The sequence below is a fragment of the Periplaneta americana genome, chromosome 15 (genome assembly GCF_040183065.1).
Source record: "Periplaneta americana isolate PAMFEO1 chromosome 15, P.americana_PAMFEO1_priV1, whole genome shotgun sequence".
NCBI classification, from domain to species: Eukaryota; Metazoa; Arthropoda; class Insecta; order Blattodea; family Blattidae; genus Periplaneta; species Periplaneta americana.
In genome coordinates, this window is record NC_091131.1 from 751,364 (window position 1) to 775,218 (window position 23,855).

Here is a 23,855-nt window from a genome sequence, read left to right on the forward strand (position 1 = left end):
CTTCCAATGTAGTTTCAACAAAACACAATTTTTATTGTCTGTTACCATAACAATAGGTTACAAACATTTCTTTCAAGTGCTGAAAAGTGAATCTTCTTCTATTGTCTCTGAGGATAGATTTATACTGACTAAAAGAGCGTTCGACGTCACAAGAAGTAACTGGTACATAATTCAATTTCACAATGTCTGCTGGGGATAAGTCCAAGTTAATCTTCACTGTTGATTCACCACTCATCACAGCAACAACCTTTTGTAGTTCTTCATATCCAGGGTTTTTTGAAAGTACAGTGTCCACCTTAGCTCTTACTGCATCTGCAACTTTACCTCTACCACGATTCAGTTGTTCCACAGTACTATTTATAATTTCAAAACTTTCAGATAGTGAAAGGTGCCTATTTTGGAGACTTTTGAGCGTTTTTATGATGCATGAAAATGTATGCTGAATGTGAGCTAAGTCATTCTTCACACTTATGTCACAGGTAACTGTTTTCGCAGTATCAATTGAGACTGCATCTTCAGAGTCCAATGCAAGGAGAACATTGTTAATAGAGTCTATATGTTCGGCATAATATTCAACTGCTTCTAGCCATGTACCCCATCTAGTTAAAATTGGCTTTGGTGGCAATGGAATTTCAGGGTACATTTCTTTCAACACGTTAACTCTACTGGGAGCTTTGAGAAATACTTTTTTCACTGATGAAATCAACAAATCTACTTTAGGGAAATTGTCTCTGACCACTTCTGCCACACGATGAAATGCATGCGCCACACAAGTAAAATGAGTCAATTTAGGATATACAACAGATAATGCTTGTCCAGCTTTGACCATATAAGGGGCAGCATCGCTAATAAAGAATAACACATTATCGTACATAATACCCTTTGGCCACAGGATACCCATAGCTTCGTTGAACAGTTTAACTATAGTTTTGTTATTGCACTTTTCTAGAACATCACAATGTAAAAGAATTCGTTCAGAATATTGTTCACTTAACAAACCGATAACTACATTACCAACAAGTCTACCTTCTTTGTCGGGAGTCTCATCAATGGAAACCCAAATTGAACTATCTTTAATTTCATCTCTTATCTTCTGTATTGTCTCATCGTAGATGGATGGAGCATACGTCTTCCTAAGTGTTGACTCATCCGGGATTGTATGTTGAGTATATTTTTCAAGGAATTCCCTGAAGACCTTATTCTTTAGTTTGTAGAGAGGAATATCAGCAGAGATGAGAGAACGGCACAGGTCGATGTTAAACTCAGATCTTACATTCGATGTTGTTGGTTGTGTTAAAAACAATTGTCTCTGCTTGGAATTTAGTTGTTTGTTGGCCTGATGTTTACTAGTTGTAATGTGTTGTTGCACCAGGAACTTTTGTGTAGATGATACTGCACACTGACACAAATTACAAAATAATATTTTATTGTCAGTTGATAAACCATCTTCTTTAAATTCTGAAATGTAACTTGTTAGTTTTGATTTTAAATTGACTGAATGACGTACTTTTGGCATATTTACCGTCTTTATAGTATGATTTACAAAACTGAACCTATGTGTACTCTGACTGGCATTTAACTGTTGAGCTGCACAACTGAAGTCTGTTAAAAATTTTAAATTAAATTAATACAGTTTTGTAACTTACTTTCCCATTGTTGATAGGACTGCTAATTTTCAAATAACTCTGATGTTAAAGGGATTACTGAACATGTGTTTAAATCTCTATTGTTGAAATGTATTTTTAAAAGTTAATGGAATTTTGTTTTGTTTTATTGTTAAACCTAAAATAATATGGACTGTTTTATATGAAATATGGAAAATATATGGAAATTAACGAAAATATGTACTAAACTCTAAAATATGGAAAAATATGGAAAATAAAAGTAGGATTTTTCAACCCTACACATTGTGAAACATAAAGATAATGCAAAATATAAATTATATTAGCTTTATAAGTAAATATGTATTTACATATAAATCCTTTCCCTGCTTATAACGTTGTTCCAGCCGACGCGACGCTTCAATTATCGTGGTTGTACAAATGATATTTGGCAACATCGGGGGTGTTCAGAGCTGAGCAACCCTGGGGAAGTGAAACCCCGCCCGTGTCCTTTTCGCTTATAAACAAACGCAGAGTAAGGCTCTGTGCATCAGTGGTGGATTTTAGGCGACCAGCGAGAGCCGAAGTTCGCAAAAGCCTGACACAATCCGCCACTGACCTTCTTACCGCATCAATGTGGAGTTAAGAGGTGGTCTGCAGAGGCTCAATCGACGTAATAGTGCCCAGGCCTGAGCTAAAGAAAAACATGATACTGGGCTCAGACTGCTTGACAAGTTAAACAACGCGATTCTCAGTCTGAAAGGGATCAAAGTCATTTTGGGGAGGGGGTTGAGTTAATGACATGTATTTTATCCTCCTTTATAGGCGCGCATTTTAGATCGGAAAGGAATTCCGTGTTATGATTATTTAATAGAGAAATGTTTTTCAAGTAGTTCAGTCAGTGATTAAGCTGTAAGGTCATTTAAAAGTAACTTCAATTCTAAAGTATTATAAATACTGTATTAAGTAACCGAGCACATTTGTGTAATGGATCTTATTCCCACGATTCATTCGGAAGGCCCTGGGTTCAGTCGCAGGGCCGCTTATCGTGGCTCGGGTTTTCCAAGTCCCTCTAGGCGAGTGGTGAGAAACAAGGGCCAAGGCCAATCCCGTCATCTCCCGCAGTAGTAGCAATTTCAAGTGCCAAGGCCAATCCTGTTATCCCCCGCAATATTACCAATTTCAAGGCCAAGGCCAATCCCATCATCCCCCAGTAATACCATTTTCAAGAGTAAAGACCAATTTCATCATCGCCCGTAATAGTACCAATTTGAAGGCCAAGGCCAATCCCATCATCTCCCGCAGTAGTAGCAATTTCAAGGGCCAATCCCAAAATATTGGTGCGTGAAAATTGTTCTTTATTGGAGTTCGTCTTTAGGTGTGCTACCTTTGTTGCAAGAGTCAAATATTCTTCATATTAAAATTGAGTTTCCTTGACAATAGGAAATCAGTTGCAAACCGTGTCGTGCCGTGAGGCCGTATTGAAATCAGCCGCGCTTCTGATTAGTCTTCACGCTTCATTCCAAGCTGAGTGACCAGTCGTCCCCCCCCCCCGCCCTGCTATCCAGCCTGACCGGCGCAGCACAGGCTGCCCCTCAAGCTGCTTCTCGCATTATTTCCAAATTGTTGTGGGCAGTGCCCATTTATCGACGTAATAGGGATTGCATGGTGTTATGTTACGGGAACATTTTTCATAAAGCAGTAAATAATGATAATAGTTGCTATGTTCAGTGCATACGCACTTTTTCAAACTGTTACTTTTGACTTGAAAGCATTATTCTAGGCATTCAGTACTTCTGCGTTCTCCAAATTTGTCGAATATGAGTTTTTGTATATTTTTTCGAATTTTTTTTTTTTTTTTTTTTTTTTTGGTGACTGGTACTAGTTGCGCACACACACACAAGGGCGATCCCAGAAGTAATGCACACTGCGCATGCGCTCCCATATCCGTGGTTGTTACTTATTGCGTTAATAGGGAGAGTTATTCCGAACGATTCTGTGCAAGTTCAATTAAATTGCTTAACAACTTTTTGTAATGGACGAAGAAAATCAGTCAGGTCACGTCACTGTCTGAGATCAAAGATCATTAATTGAAATAGAAACATTACGTGGCAGTACGCCGCTGGAAATTTATGAATTGCTTCGAGAGGAGAGTGTGGTGACTCTACAGTACACCGTAATAGCATTTCAGTGTAGGGGATTGCAGAATCTTGTCTCTTGTGTCTATCAACAATTTAAAAAATGTTGCGCTGTATAATACCAAACACATGGATCCTGTTATTCGTGTTGCGGTAACTTCGTGAATGAATCTGCTCCGTGACTGTAGCAACAGGACCAAGCCTCATTAGATTGAATGCGGATCAACAGCAATACCCAGTTACAGAAAGCAATGAGAGTATATTGGCATCATAAGTGAAAATGCAAGTAAATAACATGGCGCAAACTGACACTGGAGGATAAATAGCAGGTAACATTTTGAATGAAAGAGTGCACCTCCATCCACCTCAAAAATAGGAGTTTCTAATATCGTCAAAACTTCAGTTTTTAAAGTTCTGCTACCCCCACAAACATTCGTCATCAACACGAAAGGGTAAGGACTGCTACAAAACCCTAGCTGCTACAATTCCATAAGACGAATATATATGGTTGTCTCGTGAGTGATGCTTTGTTGGTGTCACTTATGTCTTCGGGCAGTTGTCTATATATACATTGCGAGGTTGAAAGGAATGAACTAGCCTATATGCTTGCAAAGAAAGACAGCAGATGAAAAAGAACAGTCTATCACTTACAGTTATTGTAATGTTATTTGTAATTGTAATTATAAATTTAATACTAATTGTAATTTTATTGTTAATATTATAGTTGGAATCTCCTGGTAGAGGGGCAGAGAAGGCCTGACGGCCTTATCTCTACCAGGTTAAATAAATAAATACTAATACTACTAATACTAGACAGTAAAACGTCTGATCACATCAAAATTATTACGTCTTCACGTGCACGAAGACTAGAAGTGGGACGGCAGCCTCCTCTCCGACCCTGACGATCACGAAAAACAGCAGTTGCAGCTTTTAGACTGTCGCAAACCATCTACACAAATCAGGATTTCTGACCACCATTATGCCCGTTATGTAAAATTGAAGACGAGATGAGGGAAGACCATCTAAAAATGTGATATGCTGTCTACAGAGACAATATTGGAGACCAAGAGCGCGCGCATCGGCTTCCTTGCCAGATGCCGAAGTTGTGTGAGACTGTGGATCTGAGTTCGAACTTGCTGTTAAATTTAGTGAAGAGCGGAATTGAATTGTATCAATGCAGGATGCTTAGACTTCTACTGTATGAAGCCTTCACGTAATTATTACTAGGCCAGGAGTTCATACATTTGTATATATTTTTCCATTGGCTGTAATTAATTTCTGATAATTATATTCACGAATCATCAACATTTAAGCTTATCAAACCAAATTTTATGTTGCTTATAGACTATTTGCATATTTTGGATTTTTTATAAATGCATAATATTTCACGATATTTATATTATTTTGGCATATTTTCGCGTTTAAGCTCATTATAGCTGAATTTATGTTGCATAAAACGCACAGTTTGAATTATTAAAATAAAAACATATTCTGAATATTTAGATATTTACATTTTTAACACTTTCCCCCAATCAATGTTAACACGTGGCTTTTCTATGCACCCAATCAATGAGGTAATTGAACTCCAGTCATGCTGTCTCTAGTGAGATTGTTGAGAACATAATCTTGCTTTATGTCAGCTTATTTTTGCGAGTTACCTAAATCAATAACGTCCTTGGAAAGGGTAGGCGTATCTTTAAATGTGACGTTGCAAGTGTTTGAAGAAGCGATATCGAGCCTAAATTTCATCCCTGGTAGTGTAGGAGAGATAAAATAAGTTAAATGGTATTAAAAAAAAAAAACAAAGAGGGAGATCGAGAAGGAAATATAGCGAAGACATGGTCAGCAGAATGAAGAGCAACAACTGTAAATAATTTGAAAGAAAATCAGAGGAACGGAAACATGGCTGAAGGAAGGCAAAGCCTTCAGAATTGGTTGGTTGGTTGAGTGACTCATTCTTAATGCCTTAATCACATCGGTGGTCTTGACGAGATCCTACTGCCACTGATCTAAACAATTTGCACTGTTCACAAATGTTTATTTTCTTTCGGTTAGAACTTATGTTGAGCAGAGTTCCACTTCACTTTTAGAAATCTCTTATTATCTGCAGAGATCAGTCACCTGCGGACCGTAGTTAGCAGCACTGCGGTGTTCTCGTGAGAACGACCCTTACGCAAGGCATTGTTCGCTGTGAGAAATGTCGCTCGGCTCGCGAATTGTGCCGCCCGGCACTTTCTCCACGCACGAAGGTGCCGCCACCTAGTGGACAGGACACTCGCACGGTGCGACGTGCCGGCATGTCACCGAAACTCCTCTCCTCCCTGTTTTGAAGCATGTCTCCGATGTTGTCTAGTGGGAATAAGCGGCATTTCAATGTTTGCGTGAAGTTCGCTATCAGTATCGCGGTCGGAACTGATGTTGTTGGATCTGCCGCGTTTCTGTTTGGAGATAGAATCCGGACCATCACGGCAGAAGCTCTTAAGAGGCTTAGCCTACCCATAATGTTGAGTTATTATACCTAGTAACAATAGGCCTAAAAGTTCGCAATAATGATGTATCGTAACACTTTTTTGCACTCTGATCCTTCCATGTATAAAGTTCACTCCAGTATATTGCGATAGTTGTGGCAAAAGCCTCTGCTGCTAAACACAGGAACACGTTATACCAAGTACGCATGCGCGCAAAGGACTTAATCGCCACTCCAGCATTCTATGTCTGCGCACTTCGAAACATTCATCCGTAGACAGGCAGAAATATTTTTCTCGCACCTTGAAAATGTCTCATGAGCAGTTTTTCTCTCTCGGGATAAAGCCTGCTCACCTCATAAGATTCAAGATCTATCTTCCACAGAACATTCTACTACGATCTTCAGATTCATCCAATTCATCGGACGAAGAAATATAATTGTGTAACTTTCTCAGATTGTATTCAAGGGACCTACAGGTTGGTTTTTATGTACTTATACATAGTTGCTGTTTAGTCAACTGTCCAAAGACAGTTCAATCCTCACAAGTGATACCAAGAAGGCGCCACTTATGAGGCAACTAGGGCAGGAAATAATGGGGTAGGGTGGCCAGTTCTTTTCCCTCTCCATTGCATACATCGCCGACTAGCTACATATTACACTAGTCAGACTTCAGATGCATACAAACAATTGTTCTTCCTCTGACACATATCGTCAAGTGAGATGTACTGCCTGATAATAGATGTACATATCAGCCAGTATGCATTGTTATGGTTGTCTTCTCTTACAGTCCTGTATAGTACTTTAACACTGAATGATCAATAAAATCTATTAGTAAAAAAAAAAAAAACGAGAAGACGTGTATTTTCCTGGACCAAATTTGTGGTAAAATGGCTTAAGTATACATTATGGTGGATCACTGAGCTGTTCCGAAATATTATGGTAATGCGATTTAATGAATAAAAATTAAAAGTAGGCTACTGGTGACAACTGAAAAGAAATCCCATGTGAAAACAAAAACAAGCATATAGCTACCTCAATAATGAAGAGCTAGAACAAGTCGATAGACTAAAATATCTGGGAATTATATTGGACAAAAGATTTAGTTTTAACGACCACATTGACTATACTACACAAAGATGCACGAAATTAATAAGTGCATTGTCAAAATCAGTAAAACTGACGTGGGGGCTAAATCATGGTGCACTGATGACATCATACAAAGGAGTCTTTTGGAGCACCAGTGTGGATAGATGCTTTAACAGTGTAAGAGTACGCAGATTAATAACACTACAGTAGTCTACAACATTTTTTGTGCCGACAAACAGAATGCTGATTATTACCAAGTCTGATGCGCTGATTACGAATATGTAATCAGATTTTGCCCATCACGTCAGGTTTCTGAGCACTGCAACAATGTTATATTTTATGAATAGCCATAAATACAGTGCGGGCGGGAAGTAACTAGGTATTATTAATTGGCTGTAGAATTTTTAATATCGATGGAACCATAATGAAAATTGTGTGTATATATAAATCATTAAATAGAATTTGAACTTTTGTTCATCTGTAGTATAGATGATGGCCGTGAGGGGCAGTTCGCGCACCAACAGCAAAGATGGTCGATCACCTATGTGTTCGCGAGAGTGCGCAGATTGCTGCTCGCTATGAAGTGTGGATTTCCGTTGTTTTCGTTCGAGATGGTGCCATATGGAGAAAGGAAGGAATGCCATAATCCGTCCAGAGACGATAAAGAATTGGAATAACGGATTCGGGGCATTATCACCAATGCCCCACGCAACTTCCTCCAGAAGATTGTGGATTCCATTACCGGCCGCTTGAGGAAATTGGTGGAAGCCACAGGTGCCTACGTTTAATTTTGATATATGCATACGTATTCCCATTTAACAAGGTACACATGAAATAAATTTCAATAATTTAATGTTGTAAATATAGAATTTATACACATTTTTCAATACCTAGTATATATGTAGCAGCGCTTCTTTGGTTTCTATCCATTATGCCAAGTCCCTCTCCACTTGACACATCTGAATCATGGTTTGTTGATACTTGAAAGATAAGATAGACTTACAGGGTACCTGGTAATGAAAACGGAGACTGTCTGTACTTCGTTTAGTTCGAGTGTAGAGGTTTTGTTAGTAGTGTGAGCTGTTCTGTGTGAAATGAAATGAAGAAGCAAAGGCGTAGTTTTAAAAACTTTCCGAACCAATGGTATGGTGTGAGCAAAAAAACCACTAAGATGATTGTTATTTCTGCTTACTCAATGTTACTGGATTTTCTTAAAAAAATAAGAGACTCATTCAGTATCCTAATCTCCCGTCAGCTATAAGACCAATACCTCACGGAGAAAATTTACCTGTTCCCATTCCATCTTCTACATACCAAGAAGAATCGGAATCTGACATAACGTCATCTGATGATATGCGGCCCTCTACACCAAGGGATGACGTCTACATCCCTGATGAAGAGAGGGAAGAAAAGCCACATTTAATAACATAGGTAGAACTCAATGATTGGTATACGTGATTTGTACTTAACTAAACAGCTGACTGAGCTTCTAGGATCTCGTCTTCAGGAATGGAAGGTGCTGGATAAAGATGCTAATGTTTCAGTATTTAGAAACATAAATAAGGATCTACCATTTTTCATAGTTACAGGTTCTGGAGTTTGTGCATGCAGCGATGTAAATGGACAGATTAAAACTAGGTATTACACATAATGCTGAATCGCAGCGCTTATTTATAGATGCTTCTAAAATTAGTCTGAAAGCCATTTTGTTACACAATTACAATAAACTTCCCTCCATATCTGTAGCATACAGCGCAGCAATGAAAGAAACATACAGTACAAAAACATGTCGTATTCTTGAAGCCATTAAAATATGAAAACCATTGTTGGCATATTTTCGGGATCTTAAAGTCTTCTACATGGAATGCAGAGTGGATTCACTAAATATCCTTTTTCCTGTACCTTTGGGACAGCCGAGATACTCAACATTACTATACAGTCAAGGAATGGCCAAGAAGAGAAGATTTCACTCCTGGAAAACATAATGTAAAATTTAAACCTTTAGTGGACCCACAAAAAATATATCTCCATCCTTTACACATTAAATTAGGGCTCATGAAGAACTTTATGAAAGGTATGGACACAACAGGCGAAGGTCTGAAATATCTAAGAAGAATATTCCCTAGTTTGAGTGATACAAAATGAAAAGAAGGAATATTCATTGGACCTCAGATTAAAAAAGTGATGGGTGACCAATTTTTTTTAGAAAAAATTAACTCCAAACGAACGTGCAGCATGGGACTCGTTTAAAAGTGTTGTGAATGGGTCCCTCGGCAACAAGAAGGAAGAAAATCATGACGAACTAGTTCAGAATCTTTTTCAAAATTATAAGAATTTTGGATACAGGATGTCTGTCAAATTCACTTCCTACATTCTCATTTAGATTTCTTTCCTAAAAAACTTGGGTGCAGTGTATGACAAACAAAGGGAACGCTTTCATCAAGACATTTTACAGATGGAACAGCGTTATAAAGGGAGATGGGATCAATCTATGATGAGTGATTACTGCTGGTTCATACAAAGAGAGAATACTACAACATACACAGAAAAGTGTTTTAAAGCGATGCCTGCCTTCCACTACGTAAATGTAAATAGCCATTTACATCATTATAAAATGAAGGATACTTTATTTTTCAGTACTAACACCGCTATAATAGTGGAAGACTATGTTTGTACATTCTGCATTAGATATAAAAAATGTGGAACTGCTTAGTTAGTATCGAACTTTTCAGAAGTGTAATAAGGGTAATAACTGAAAATCTGAAGGTGCTGCTGAAAAATGGGTTCCATTTTTGGATTCAGCATGGCAAATATGTGGATAGTAACAATGTTTCATTTCGGCACAATTTTCAAAGTTAAAATTTGTAGATTAGTGATAATTAATATAAAAACTGCGAAAGCATTTTGAACAACTTGAAGTGAAGCACTCTGCATACTGACAGCAGTAGTCATCCAACGGAGGAGAGGACGCGCACAAGATAGTGGACACAAATTTAGAGTTAAAAAATTGGCCTCATCCAGCAGATGTTTCAGAGACAGAAAAAGTAAATATCAGTAACACATGTGCAATAGAAGTGTACACAGTGGTCAGCCTCAGGCTAGCTGTCTTCATCCAGGGGAAGATACAATGCACCAGTAACCAAGCAATTCTAAAGGCATTAGAAAAATTTGAAGATACGGAAGAATTTCAAAACAAAGAAAGATGAAAAAGATAAAATAGAGCTGTCTGTGGTTCTCACTCTTTTCAAGTCCGGAATCCACTTGAAGAATATTAAACTTCACGCGACCCATCAGTTAAGTTAGCACACTATAATCACCGATGAAAAAGTAAATATTGTATGTTAATAAAAAAATACTTTATTACAGTAATTGAGCACATGATTAAATTTTGTTCAAATATTTTGTAATCACCGAACTAATGTGATGGCTGGGCCTGCATAAGCTGGTGTGTGTTAACTTGAGTTGTAAATCAGAGCGTCCATCAAGTCTATTTCTGTACATGCTTTTCACTTGAACTAAAGAGGAAAATCTCTTTTCACAAAGATATGTTACGGATGGCATGAGCAACTTTAATGCCCCATTCGAAAGTTCAGGATATTCATGCCTTAATGATATAAAAAAAGTTGTTATATCTGAGTGTAAAAATTTAGTTATAAAGTCAGAATCATATCTAATATCACACAACTGTCCTCTTAGTTTCACTGACAAGTTTGAACTTTCGAAATATAGGAATGAGTTTCGAATCAAATTGAATTCACTGTAATTTTCTGGAAAATAACTTAATCTCATTATGGAGAGCAGAAAGATGGCATACTACAGAATCACAAAAGGTAAGGAAAAATCATTCTGACTTAACAAATAATCTGAGGTTGGAAAGGCAGGAAAAAATTTACTTCCGACGCATACTCTAACCACAGATTGATCTTTTTCTGGAATGACTTGACTTTATCATAAGCTTTGAACACAGTGATGGTTGGGCCTTGAAGGTACAAATTGAGTTCATTTAGTTTGGAAAATATGTCTGCCATATAAGCCAATGTGGCCAGCAAATTGTTATCTAAAAACAAAGCCACGTGCTCATTCTTGCCAAGCTTTAGGGGCTTTACCCCTTCGAATACAGCGCACTCCTGTGTGAAGCAGGAAGTGCACTCTCGTCGCAAAGAACACAAAAATGTCTGGCGAGCTATTATGAAGTTTATCACTTTAACCACAGTGTCATATCACTGTAGCCAATGCTTCCCTGTGAATGAAACAGTGTACCCAAATCACATCTGGTGCCACTTTACAAACGTGCAAAAACATCACTGTGGCATCAACACAACGCTCGACACCCATCGGAAGTTAGCCCAATACATTTTTTCCTATCAATACTGTGCTTAATCACATGAATTACAAACTTCGAAAATAAGTACATTCTGCTGTTGTATGCGTGGACAATTAGTTTTCACAGAAAAAAAATCTTCATTGACGTTACCCTGATATTCATATCTAATGAAACAAATGAGATAAGATGTATTAACAATGTTCTTTTTTTTTAGTACGTTATTTTACGACACTTCATCAACATCCTTGATTATTTAGCTTGTGAATGAGATGAAGGTGATAATGCCGGTGAAACGAGTCCGGGGTTCAGCACCGAAAGTTACCTAGCATTTGCTCATATTGGGTTGAGGGAAAACCCCGGAAAAAAACCTCAACCATGTAACTTGTCTCGATAGGGAATCGAACCCGGGCCACCTGCTTTTGCGGCCAGACGAGGATGTCCGTTAATTCATCAATTTGTAATGCAAAAAGTCTACTGTCTTATATTCTCATGATCAATTGATTTTCTACGTCACTAGCATTTTAATTGATATGGCAATGCACTGTATCGTTAGACATGGGAATTAGATCTGCTTGGCTTCTTTTTCATCGATCATAACTTCAACAATTTCCTTAACCATAGGAAGGATCAGTTCCCCTCTTATAGAATGAGGTTTTCCAGCTTTAGCAATACGCAAACTGTCCAGATGTGATGATTGCAAAGTCTTTGAAGTCAATGACTCTACTTTAGATGCAACAGATTTTTCCCGTTTAAATCGCACTAATACGCGAGCGAAATATTCTTCACCTTTACTCGTAACATCTGAATGTTTTGTTTCTAAGTGCCTTCGTACTTTATTTGGTTTCATGGAAGCATTTGAGAAAACTTCGTAACATAACACACAGTCTGGTTTGGGTTCGTCTTTATCACCACATCACGTAAATCCCAACCCCAGACAGGTCGCGTCCTAGCGGTTTTGTTTTGTTGTGAATTATATATGAAATCACAAGCCCAACAAGAAAAACACAACAGGAGACTACTGAGGAAAATTTTAATTTTTACAGCACTAACGTTTTATTCCTCATTATTACATTCCAAGCTGATTAAAACTCATTGTTACATAATACAAACAAACTGCTACAGTTCTCAATTAGATTACGAAGAGCGAAAGCACTTACAGTATATCTCCATTGTTGCAGCTATGCTGTGGGCTGTATTTCAGTCACGTTCACCGAGAGCGGACAGATTTACTACTCCCATGTATGTTCACTGCAAGCTCAGAAGTTAATTGAATGTTAATAATGATAATATTTAAACATGTTTCTTAAAATGACTTGCAGGCTACACCTGACGTGTTTTACCGCAACCCGACTAGCTCAGTTTAAGCCTTAAGTCGTTCACAACCCTTAAGCGTTGTGAAGCGTTGTTACGGAGCTCGTAACTTCTTATTTAGTAAGTCTGTACTTCTGAAACTTTTAGTGCCTTTATTGGAATTGGTAAGGCAACAATAACCGTAAACATTTTTGAAATCGGAATTCGCATACTCGAGATGATAATGGTTTAAGTGGGTGGGGGTGGTTAAGCGCGACTGCTTAAGGGTTAATAATAAACCACACAAGCTTCGTACCCCTATTATGGTGGACTGTCTCAGTATAATAATAAACCACACGAGCTTCGTACCCCTATTATGGTGGACTGTCTCAGTATAATAATAAACCACACGAGCTTCGTACCCCTATTATGGTGGACTGTCTCAGTATAATAATAAACCACACGAGCTTCGTACCCCTATTATGGTGGACTGTCTCAGTATAATAATAAACCACACGAGCTTCGTACCCCTATTATGGTGGACTGTCTCAGTATAATAATAAACCACACAAGCTTAGTACCCCTATTATGGTGGACTGTCTCAGTATAATAATAAACCACACAAGCTTCGTACCCCTATTATGGTGGACTGTCTCAGTATAATAATAAACCACACAAGCTTAGTACCCCTATTATGGTGGACTGTCTCAGTATAATAATAAACCACACAAGCTTCGTACCCCTATTATGGTGGACTGTCTCAGTATAATAATAAACCACACAAGCTTAGTACCCCTATTATGGTGGACTGTCTCAGTATAATAATAAACCACACAAGCTTCGTACCCCTATTATGGTGGACTGTCTCAGTATAATAATAAATCACACAAGCTTCGTACCCCTATTTTGGTCGACTAGCTCTGTTTAATAATAAACCACACAAGCTTCGTACCCCTATTATGGTGGACTGTCTCAGTATAATAATAAACGACACAAGCTTCGTACCCCTATTTTGGTCGACTAGCTCTGTTTAATAATAAACCACACAAGCTTCGTACCCCTATTATGGTGGTCTGTCTCAGTATAATAATAAACCACACAAGCTTCGTACCCCTATGATTGTCGAATAGCTCAGTTGGGAGAGCAGTTGGCTGGGAACTGAAAGGTCCTGGGTTCAACTCCGTGTGGTGACAGAATTTTTTCTGCTGATACTTCCAGAACAGCCCAAAGGTTCACTCAGCTGCCTATGAAGTTTTGTAGTGGGTTGTTTTCTATGGGTAGAAGGCTGTTAGAGTGCCGAAGGCGGAAAGCATGGAGCTGTGTCTCGAGGCCCCCCTCCCGCAAGCTCCTTCATAAGGGATAGTGTATTTTTTTTACGTGGCTTTGTGCCTCTCCTCAGAATATCCGCGCCTTTTATGACAATTAGGATGTATGAAAGCATCGTGTAGCAGGAAATCTGAATTGATATATTTTGGAAGTGGGATATTTTAGCATTTTCAAGAATTATAGTAGACAGTAGTAGTCTAATCTGTTTACGTAACTTACTTACTTACTTATGGCTTTTAAGGAACTTGAAGGTTCATTGTCACCCTCACATAAGCGCACCATCGATCCCTGTCCTGTTCAAAATTAATCCAGTCTCTTTCATATCCCACCTCCTTCAAATCCAGGTCCATTACACTAGAGCTGTGGTTTGCAGCATCCAGTAGAGGTTGCTGTAGAAGATGGCAGACACATGTAACGAATATAATATGTATTCAGTAAACTCAATTTGTTTGCATACAAGTAAGTAATTTATTTCTCTAATACTGGTAATATCTTGGCAATTTGGCGAAAATGTTTTACATCTTACATCTTACATTATACAAGCTACACAAAGTAAGACCATAAGAGCTAGGAATGGAACCAGTACTAGAATATATTATCTAGTACCAACATATCCACCGAATGCCCAGGACATGTATTCCTACAGTTAACTTGAATTGTAAACCTCGAGGCAATAGATCACAAGGACGTGTTGTGAAGAGATGGGTTGAAAACTTTTGTAGATCATAACAGTCTTTATGGGACTATAATCGGTTAGGAGCAGGATTATGATGATGAAAATATTTTACTAAACCGTTGTGTCAAGTGATATCAGTCACTTGTATATGAGTGCACTTTGCCGAGTGTTAGCAATGTGTTTTATTGTTACCAAACTTAATGCTGCCATGCAGAGTGGTGGGCACAGAAATATAAAATGAGTAACAGTATTTTGTGGCATTTGCACAAAAATGTCAACAAAATTAACTAAAATAAAACATTATTTTGTTTATCGAGAAAAACACCTGAGAGTTATCATTGTTTAAATGTTTACAGTTTTAACTTCTATCTCATAACTGATTGAGTTTTTTGTTCTTATACCATCCTGACCACAGACTGGGATGAAATATAATCTGCTACTTCATTGTTCTTGTGCCACAGATGCTGGACTCGGGCGGATGACACGGGATGGCGTGGTGGCCCATGGTGTGTCTGCTGCTGGCCTCTGGGGGACATGGTTCGCCACCGCCTCCACTGCGCCCTCGCCTGGAACTGAGCACAGAATTCTTCCTGGTGCCAGAGCGAGGGGCTCCATCCAACCGCAGTGCTGATGCCGGGCTAGGAGCAGGGACGAGTCGTGCAGTGCTGCGCCGCGAGGTGTGGGTAGTGCCACTGTTGGCACTGGCAGCCCTTGCCATGCTGGTCATTGCTGGCTTCGAGGTGTTCGTGCTGTGCAAGGCGCGACGCACCACACCTAGCCGGCGCCACCTTTTCCTGGGCCAGGTGCTTCTGGGCGGCCTGTTTCTGTGTGCTGCCCTGGGTGCCGTGTTGGCCGCCACACCCACGCCCGTTACATGCGCCGCCGTGCGCTTCGGCGCGGGGGTGGCATATGCGCTGGTGTTCGCTGCACTGCTTGTGAAGTGTGTGTTCCTCATCAGTCTGAATGGCGGCGTGTATCTGCCTGCTCCCTACCAGGCACTGCTGCTGCTGTTTGCTGTGCTCATACAGGTGAGTGCCAGGCACTGCTGCTGCTGTTTGCTGTGCTCATACAGGTGAGTGCCAGGCACTGCTGCTGCTGTTTGCTGTGCTCATACAGGTGAGTTCCAGGCACTGCTGCTGCTGTTTGCTGTGCTCATACAGGTGAGTGCCAGGCGCTGCTGCTGCTGTTTGCTGTGCTCATACAGGTGAGTGCCAGGCACTGCTGCTGCTGTTTGCTGTGCTCATACAGGTGAGTGCCAGGCACTGCTGCTGCTGCTGTTTGCTGTGCTCATACAGGTGAGTGCCAGGCACTGCTGCTGCTGCTGTTTGCTGTGCTCATACAGGTGAATGCCAGGCACTGCTGCTGCTGTTTGCTGTGCTCATACAGGTGAGTGCCAGGCACTGCTGCTGCTGTTTGCTGTGCTCATACAGGTGAGTGCCAGGCACTGCTGCTGCTGTTTGCTGTGCTCATACAGGTGAGTGCCGGGCATTGCTGCTGCTGCTGTTTGCTGTGCTCATACAGGTGAGTGCCAGGCACTGCTGCTGCTGCTGTTTGCTGTGCTCATACAGGTGAGTGCCAGGCACTGCTGCTGCTGTTTGCTGTGCTCATACAGGTGAGTGCCAGGCACTGCTGCTGCTGTTTGCTGTGCTCATACAGGTGAGTTCCAGGCACTGCTGCTGCTGTTTGCTGTGCTCATACAGGTGAGTGCCAGGCACTGCTGCTGCTGTTTGCTGTGCTCATACAGGTGAGTGCCAGGCACTGGTGCTGCTGTTTGCTGTGCTCATACAGGTGAGTGCCAGGCATTGCTGCTGCTGCTGTTTGCTGTGCTCATACAGGTGAGTGCCAGGCACTGCTGCTGCTGTTTTCTGTGCTCATACAGGTGAGTGCCAGGCACTGCTGCTGCTGCTGTTTGCTGTGCTCATACAGGTGAGTGCCAGGCACTGCTGCTGCTGTTTGCTGTGCTCATACAGGTGAGTGCCAGGCACTGCTGCTGCTGCTGTTTGCTGTGCTCATACAGGTGAGTGCCAGGCACTGCTGCTGCTGTTTGCTGTGCTCATACAGGTGAGTGCCAGGCACTGCTGCTGCTGCTTGCTGTGCTCATACAGGTGAGTGCCAGGCACTGCTGCTGCTGTTTGCTGTGCTCATACAGTGAGTACCAGGCACTGCTGCTGTTGCAGGTCGCTGTGGGTGCACAGTGGCTCCTGCACTCTCCCCCCCGTGTGGACTTGCTGCCAGCACCGCCGCAGCGCCCTGTACTGACTGCGCAGGACCTTGTCCCACTGTGCCACGTGCCTTACTCAGATGTGCTGTGCTCGTTGCTGTACGTCAAGTGTCTGATCGCCCTAGTGGCCGTGCTAGCCGTCAAGTCTCGTGGCATCCGGGATAACTACCGGGAGGCCACGTTCATCGGCCTGGCTGTGGGCTGCAGCATCCCACTGTGGCTGGTGTGGGTTCTGAGCGGTCTGGCCGTGCCACCGCGCCACCGGGACGCCTGTCTGGCCTTCGGGCTTGTGAGCACTGCTACGGTTGTGTTCCTGGTGATGTTCATGCCCAAGGGTCGCCAGCTTGCTGCCATGGGCAAAGAGGGCGTGTATGTGGAGGACCGTGAGGAACACTTCAGCTCGCTGAGCCCGGCGGGCTCGGGATACTCACCCTCCTTCTTCCACTTCAAACCCGTCAAGTGCCCGCCTGCCCCGCCCCCACCCGTCAAGCAGGCGTCGGCAGTCACCACACTTGCAGGTAGACGAAACTTTTCTTCTCACGTCAAATTTACATTGAGCATTTTTTCTTTTCTCTTACTATGTGTTGAAACGACGAGAACTGAAGTAATAGACTTAAAAGCTGAATGAATTCTTCTTTCAACATTTTTTTTCGAGTATCGCGTATTATGGTCTGCACCAGCGTTTTTGAATCTTTTTCAACATGTTGCATACTTAAGGTGTGATGTACAATCCCTCAGCACAAGTATGTAGTCTAGACCAGTGGTTCCAAACCAGGGGGGAATTTTGAGGGAATGTGTTTACCGAATATTGACTTGTGCCACATTCGTTGAATGTTGACTCTTGTGGACTCACTTTTTGACTACTGTTTTCACTTTTATTCTTCCAATTTACTACAACAACCTTTACTATATTAATTTTCTCGCGGCACAGCAGAGGACCATTCATGGTACACCTGTTGAAAATGGCTGGTCTACACACATCAGAGCTAGGCAGAAGGGGTGATGCCAACTTCATAAACTTCAACAAGGACCTGAAACAAATCAAATTGTAGTCTAAAAGCTCTTTAAAAGTTACTGGACGTTATCATGATGATAAAATATAATTTTGAGGAACCTGTTACACAGGAAAGTGTCTAAATTAACGCATCTGACTTCTATTTTTGCTCACCAAAGAAATAACAGTTGATAAACAATACACCATGTTCGTCCCACTTTCCTTCACTTACTGCTTTGTTGTTCACAGGACAGCATCTGAGGAAAGTGTTTATTTGAAAAATATTTCTCAGTTTCGGAAGTTGCCATTGGCATAGTTATAAGAGAAAAAGTCACAGTCGGAGAGAGCAGTCGCGTGTGCACAACTCGCTTACAGTATAAAGGCTATTGGTCTGAGGAAGAAGCGAAGAATACAGTAAGAGAAGATGGAACAGTGGTTACAGAAAGAGACATCAAGTAGAAGAAGAAATGAAGAACCAGGGTTTAGAAAACTTAAGACTAAAAGTAGAAAACATCTGTGAAAAGATAGAAGAGTTGATAGCAGAGAATAACAAATTAAAGAAGAAGATGAGTGACTACGATCTCAAGTTGAGAAAAAAGAACTTAATAATTTTCGGGGTCGAAGAAAGGGGCCGGGAAAAAGAGACGGATACCTTTGAGAAAGTGAGAGATTTATGTGAAGCGATCTTTAATATAGAGATGAGAGGAGAACATGTCGACAATACGTACAGATTAGGGAAAGGAAATAAAAGGCCTATCTTCTTGAGCTTTAAGAATACAAAAGTAAGGGAAGTTATTCTGAATAATCTAGGACGGCTCTGGGGTTCAGGAGTGAGAGTGGAAACAGATATGTCATTTGAAGTAAGAAATAGAAGAAAACAGCTACTACCTTATATGAAAGCAGCGAGGGCGAAGGGTCACTTTGCTAAAATGTACGAAGATAAACTGAAAGTGAACGGAAAATGGTATGATCTGGAGTTTTGCCTGAGGAATGAAGATCATCCATAATTTGGACTAACGAGAAGAACAAAAGAGGACAGTGAACATATTTCAACTTTGCAGAGGGAGGCAACGAGAAGGCAACAGAGTCTCGACGTTAGCTACATAAGCGGAGGGAAGGAGCAGAAGAAAATCATCCCAACTTCAAGGACGGAACAAGTGACTGTCGCAGATCAACACATGGTAACAGGAGCGAATAGTAAGGAGTTCAGGAACCCACATGCTGACGCACGGGGAAGTGTAGTGGTGATGACACAACGAGAAGATAAGTGTAACGTGATCATGCAGCGTAAGCGGATTCCTAGTCTCCATACGATGGCGGTAAGGTTAGCGCACTCCAGAAGGAATGCTGACAATAACGGAACAAACAACACCGGCGCTAGAAAAAAGGCGAGTGGGGATAAAAAGAGAAACCAAGAGTCAGGAAGTGATAGGGAAGAAAGTAGTGAAAAGATTAAGGGTGCGAGTGTAAGTGGGAATCTAGGATGTGAAAGTGAAAGCGTGGGGGGGGGGGGAAATAAAAGAGGAATAGAAGAAGATGAAAGAAATAGAAAGAAAGATAGAGATAGAAATAAAGCAGAGATGAACAGTAAAGAAAGGTCAGAACCTGCGACAGCTGAGGATATAGCAATGGTATTAGATATGATTAAAAAATGTGGGGATGTGATCAAAAAGTGCTAGTAAAGGGAAATTGTAATTGCAAATGACAGAGAAGTATAGGGGAGAGAGAAAGTGTATAAGCTGATGTGTAGAGAGAAATAAAAGTATTTACAGGAAGTGAGAGTAGTGTGAAAGAATTAGGTGTAAGTGGAATAGTGAGAAAGTGAAAGTGAGCGCAAATAGGAAAAAGTGAAAATAGTGAAAAAGGGTTAAGAGAAATGAACAAGTGACAGCATAAAATTAGTACTAACATTTGAACGTTGGAACAGTAAATGAATATAAGAGAAAGATAGGAGAAAAGGTCAAAGAACAAATGGGGCAAATAATTCAATATGATAATTTGTAGAGAATAAGTGAAATTGAAATCTTAGTGAATAGTAGTTAGAGGAAAAAGGAGGTTTGAAAGGCGTATATAATTTTAGATATATTAGGATTAATGATCAAATAGAGAATAGCAAACGAAATGTAGGAGAAATACTGAAGGGGAGATTGACCAAGTAATAAAAAGGTTCATAGTGTAATTGGGAGAATTTGTGTAGACGTGTACTGCAAATAATGTGTTACTGTAATATGTTAATGGTGGCACTGGATACAGAAATGTGAGGTACACCATTATATGTAAAGAAGTGCTGTGACCAAATATATCATATCAAATATATCATATCATATAAGCGAAGTTTTAACAATTTTACAGTTTCTTGGAAAGTGTCATATAGATCATCATTTAGGATCAGCCTCAGGGATGGTTGGCACTAGAAACGGTTTTCAACTCTAGTCTAGAAGTGCACTTGAAGTTTACTTTACAACCTTTTTATCTTCTTCGAGAAATTGATAAGCTTTAGCTATTTCACAAAGAAAAGAATTTTATTGGAGAATCAAACTTTTCAACATCAAATAAATTTCTTTGCTACAAGATGCCTTGTAAATTGAAATCTAGACCTTAACAGTTGTGTGACACTTCTAGCACAACCACTTGTTCCCTGTTGTCTGCGTACTGTTTCAAAATGCTAGCAAACATTGTCGAGATCAATACCTCTATTTTGTAATTAAATGAAAATTGTTTCCACATGAGGGAGGTATGATTCTCTCTTAAAAAAAAAAAAAGAGTCAACCAATACAGTAAATAAATTCAGTTTCATTCAGCAACATTTTGTGTGAAGATGCTTCAATGAGATTAGATTCTAACTTTATTACGTCTGTGAAGCAAATAGGAAACCTGCTTCATTGCATTGTTGGAAAGAAATGAGAGTTTCCAATCAGATTGGCAAAAAAGATGCACAGTTGACGATTAATGGACACTGCTGTTAATTTTATTCATATTAGGATAAGTGGAATTAGGAATGAATCTAAAAACAATTTACAGGTTGTAAGCATAATAAATTTTCTTGGTTTAGAATTGGATAATCACTTGAATTGAGAAACACATTTGGAATATAATATACAGTATATCTACTTTATTATTATTATTATTATTATTATTATTATTATTATTATTATTATTATTATTATTATTATTGTTACTTTTAATGTTAGGTATTGTCATCTTGGGTGGCTACCAGATCATCATAGCCTGGCAGAATGTCACTAGTATAATCTGCATTAAGTGCAGTATTTGAAAATGGGGTATCAGTTAAGCCAAGATCAATTGAGAAGAGGCGTTGACTGAGTTGTCAATTCTTCCGCTGTAAAACAAATTTCATTTTCGAGGTGTCTTACTGTACATCCAGGATAGTGATTTGGGACACTTAAAGTAGTTTTAAAATGAGCGTAACCATGCGGCAATAAGTTATAATAGTTTAATTTCGATATTATAGTGAAAGTAACTCCAAGAAAAGATGGTGAAATATAATGACCTAGTAACTTGTCCTGTGTTGGTAAGCATGTATGATGACTGTTAGCTGATCTCCTTTCTCCCCCCTCCTTGCTTTGATTTTCGTGAGCGTTTGTCTGATCGTGTACTGTGAGGGCCGTGACAAGACTTTCGAGCTCATATGTGAAGATTGCATTGCCCTCCTCATTCTCCTTTCTTCATTATATATTTATTTCCATTGTTTATCTCTCTCCTTCATTTTTTTCTCTCTCTTCTAGTTCATTCCTCGCACTTGTGCTGTGCAAGTTATTGTTAATTATTTGAATGTTTCCTTCCCTACACTTTGGGGCTTCACCCTTAATCTTTTTCAATAGTTACATTCATGCTGTAGCTTATACTGAGATGGAATGTTGGTAACACACTGTACATATTGAAGCACCCTGCACTGTACATACACTTGCCTGCACATGTTTGCTGTGTTTCAGATCGTGTTGCACTGGTGGCAGCACCTCCCAGCTACACTAGAATGTACCACTACTACCCGTACTGTTACTACCCACGCTATCCAGGTGGGTGACCCATAGTGATGGTATGCTTGCAGGCTTAGGGAGAGTTGCTTGACCATCAGTGAGACTATTTGAGCTCGTTGTTGCATGTATGCATAGGGCGATGGAGCATTGCATAGTGCGATATTTTTGTAATGAAGGATTTTAGTACAGTTGCTACATTCTGATATAGTGAACAATTTTTAATTACTCTGTCTCTCCACTCAGTACAGTTTCTTGCAGCTGGTCTGTAGCAACAGCTAAGATATTCTGTAATTGAGAAGAGGATTACAGTGCATTTTTGTGTTGCTACGTTCCAAAAGTTGGAGATTGTCTTTCTCTTAACTTACAATAGGCAGAAAAGGAAGCTAGGAGCTATTGCAAATGTTTAAACCTACTTGGCAGACCTTACACCTATCCATAGTTGCTTCCTGTCCCTATTAAATTAATGTTACGTATTTCCAGAATTTGCAGTAACTTTTGAATGTGGGAATGAACTTTTTCTTATTTCCTATTATAATATTGTATTGTATTTATTTACATTCCATGGTATTCATACCTTGCTTCACAGCTAAGGAAAAAAAAAATCTTAATAGTAATATGAAGTCTTTATTATAGTCACAGTCTAGTTGAAATATATACAGATTATTACGTGAAAGTTTGCATTTCTCAGATTCTTTAATGGTTTCCGCTGGAGTTTCAAATGAGATCTTAATCCTATAGACTATTTTGTATTGAGTCAACTACTAAAAGCAGTTTACTACAAAACAAGAATTCGTAATATTGAACATTTAAGACGCCTTCATGAATGTTGGGACCAGCTTGATCAAAGACATATCCAGTGCTATTGGACAATGGAGAAGACGCCTACAAATGGTTGTGCGGGCAGATGGTGGTCACATAGAGCGCCATTTTTAATTTTGATTATTTGAAAGATCATTAATTATTATTAATTTTACCAATATTCAGTTTCTGCATTTTGAAGTAATAAATTATCTTCAAAAACCACGTTTTTCGCAACATTGTGTATTGACCTCCATAAGATTTTAATTGAGCCTCAAAAAACATAATAAAAATTCCTGCTCATCTTTAAAGTCTACTCTTTCCAACAGTGTATTCATTATAAATTAATGTTATGTATTTCCGAAAATAGAGTATTTCTAATTTTGTACCTTTTTTTTTTTTTGGCCCACTGTGTAAGCTTAAATCTACTGTAAATATTTTGTAATAAAATAGATATTGGCATAAATTAAAGTAATATAGGCCTAAGCCTAAATCTAAGTACATATTTTCTGTCCTCTTTTTTCGAACAATATCCTCCTTTTTGAAGCTTTGTGTTCTCTTTTTTATCGATGTGAATCTGGTCACCCTAGATATGGGTCTGTAATTTTCTGGAGACGTTGTTTCTCCCTTTTTGAAGATAGGAATAACCACTGAATATTTTAATCTCTCAGAGAATATACCATTGAACATTGAATATGTAAATAACTTAGTGGTCCTGCTATAATATGTGAACGCGCTTTTAATATTTTGCTTGTTATTTCATCATACGCTGAGGAGTTTTTTGACTTTAGATGTTTAATAATTGCAATTATTTCTTGTTTGTTTGTTGGAAATATTTGAATATTTGGGAATTTTGTTGGACAATATTGTGTTAAAGAGTGTAAACTGTTAATAACATTATCTTTGGGGATGTTGAGGTTATCAGTTATTGTAAGA

At 39.6% G+C, this 23,855-nt stretch overlaps 1 protein-coding gene across 5 annotated transcripts in view; it reads left to right on the forward strand.

The window, feature by feature from the left end:
- The window catches only part of LOC138715784 (metabotropic glutamate receptor 2), a 67,601-nt gene that overhangs the window by 41,455 nt on the left and 2,291 nt on the right, over positions 1-23,855 (forward strand). For all 5 annotated transcript variants that reach the window (XM_069848848.1, XM_069848849.1, XM_069848850.1 and 2 more), the window contains 3 exons: positions 15,370-15,936; positions 17,086-17,647; positions 22,077-22,160. In XM_069848848.1, coding sequence (XP_069704949.1) covers positions 15,397-15,936; positions 17,086-17,647; positions 22,077-22,160 — 1,186 coding nt within the window. In that variant the 5' untranslated portion in view covers positions 15,370-15,396. The remainder of the gene's footprint in view (positions 1-15,369; positions 15,937-17,085; positions 17,648-22,076; positions 22,161-23,855) is intronic.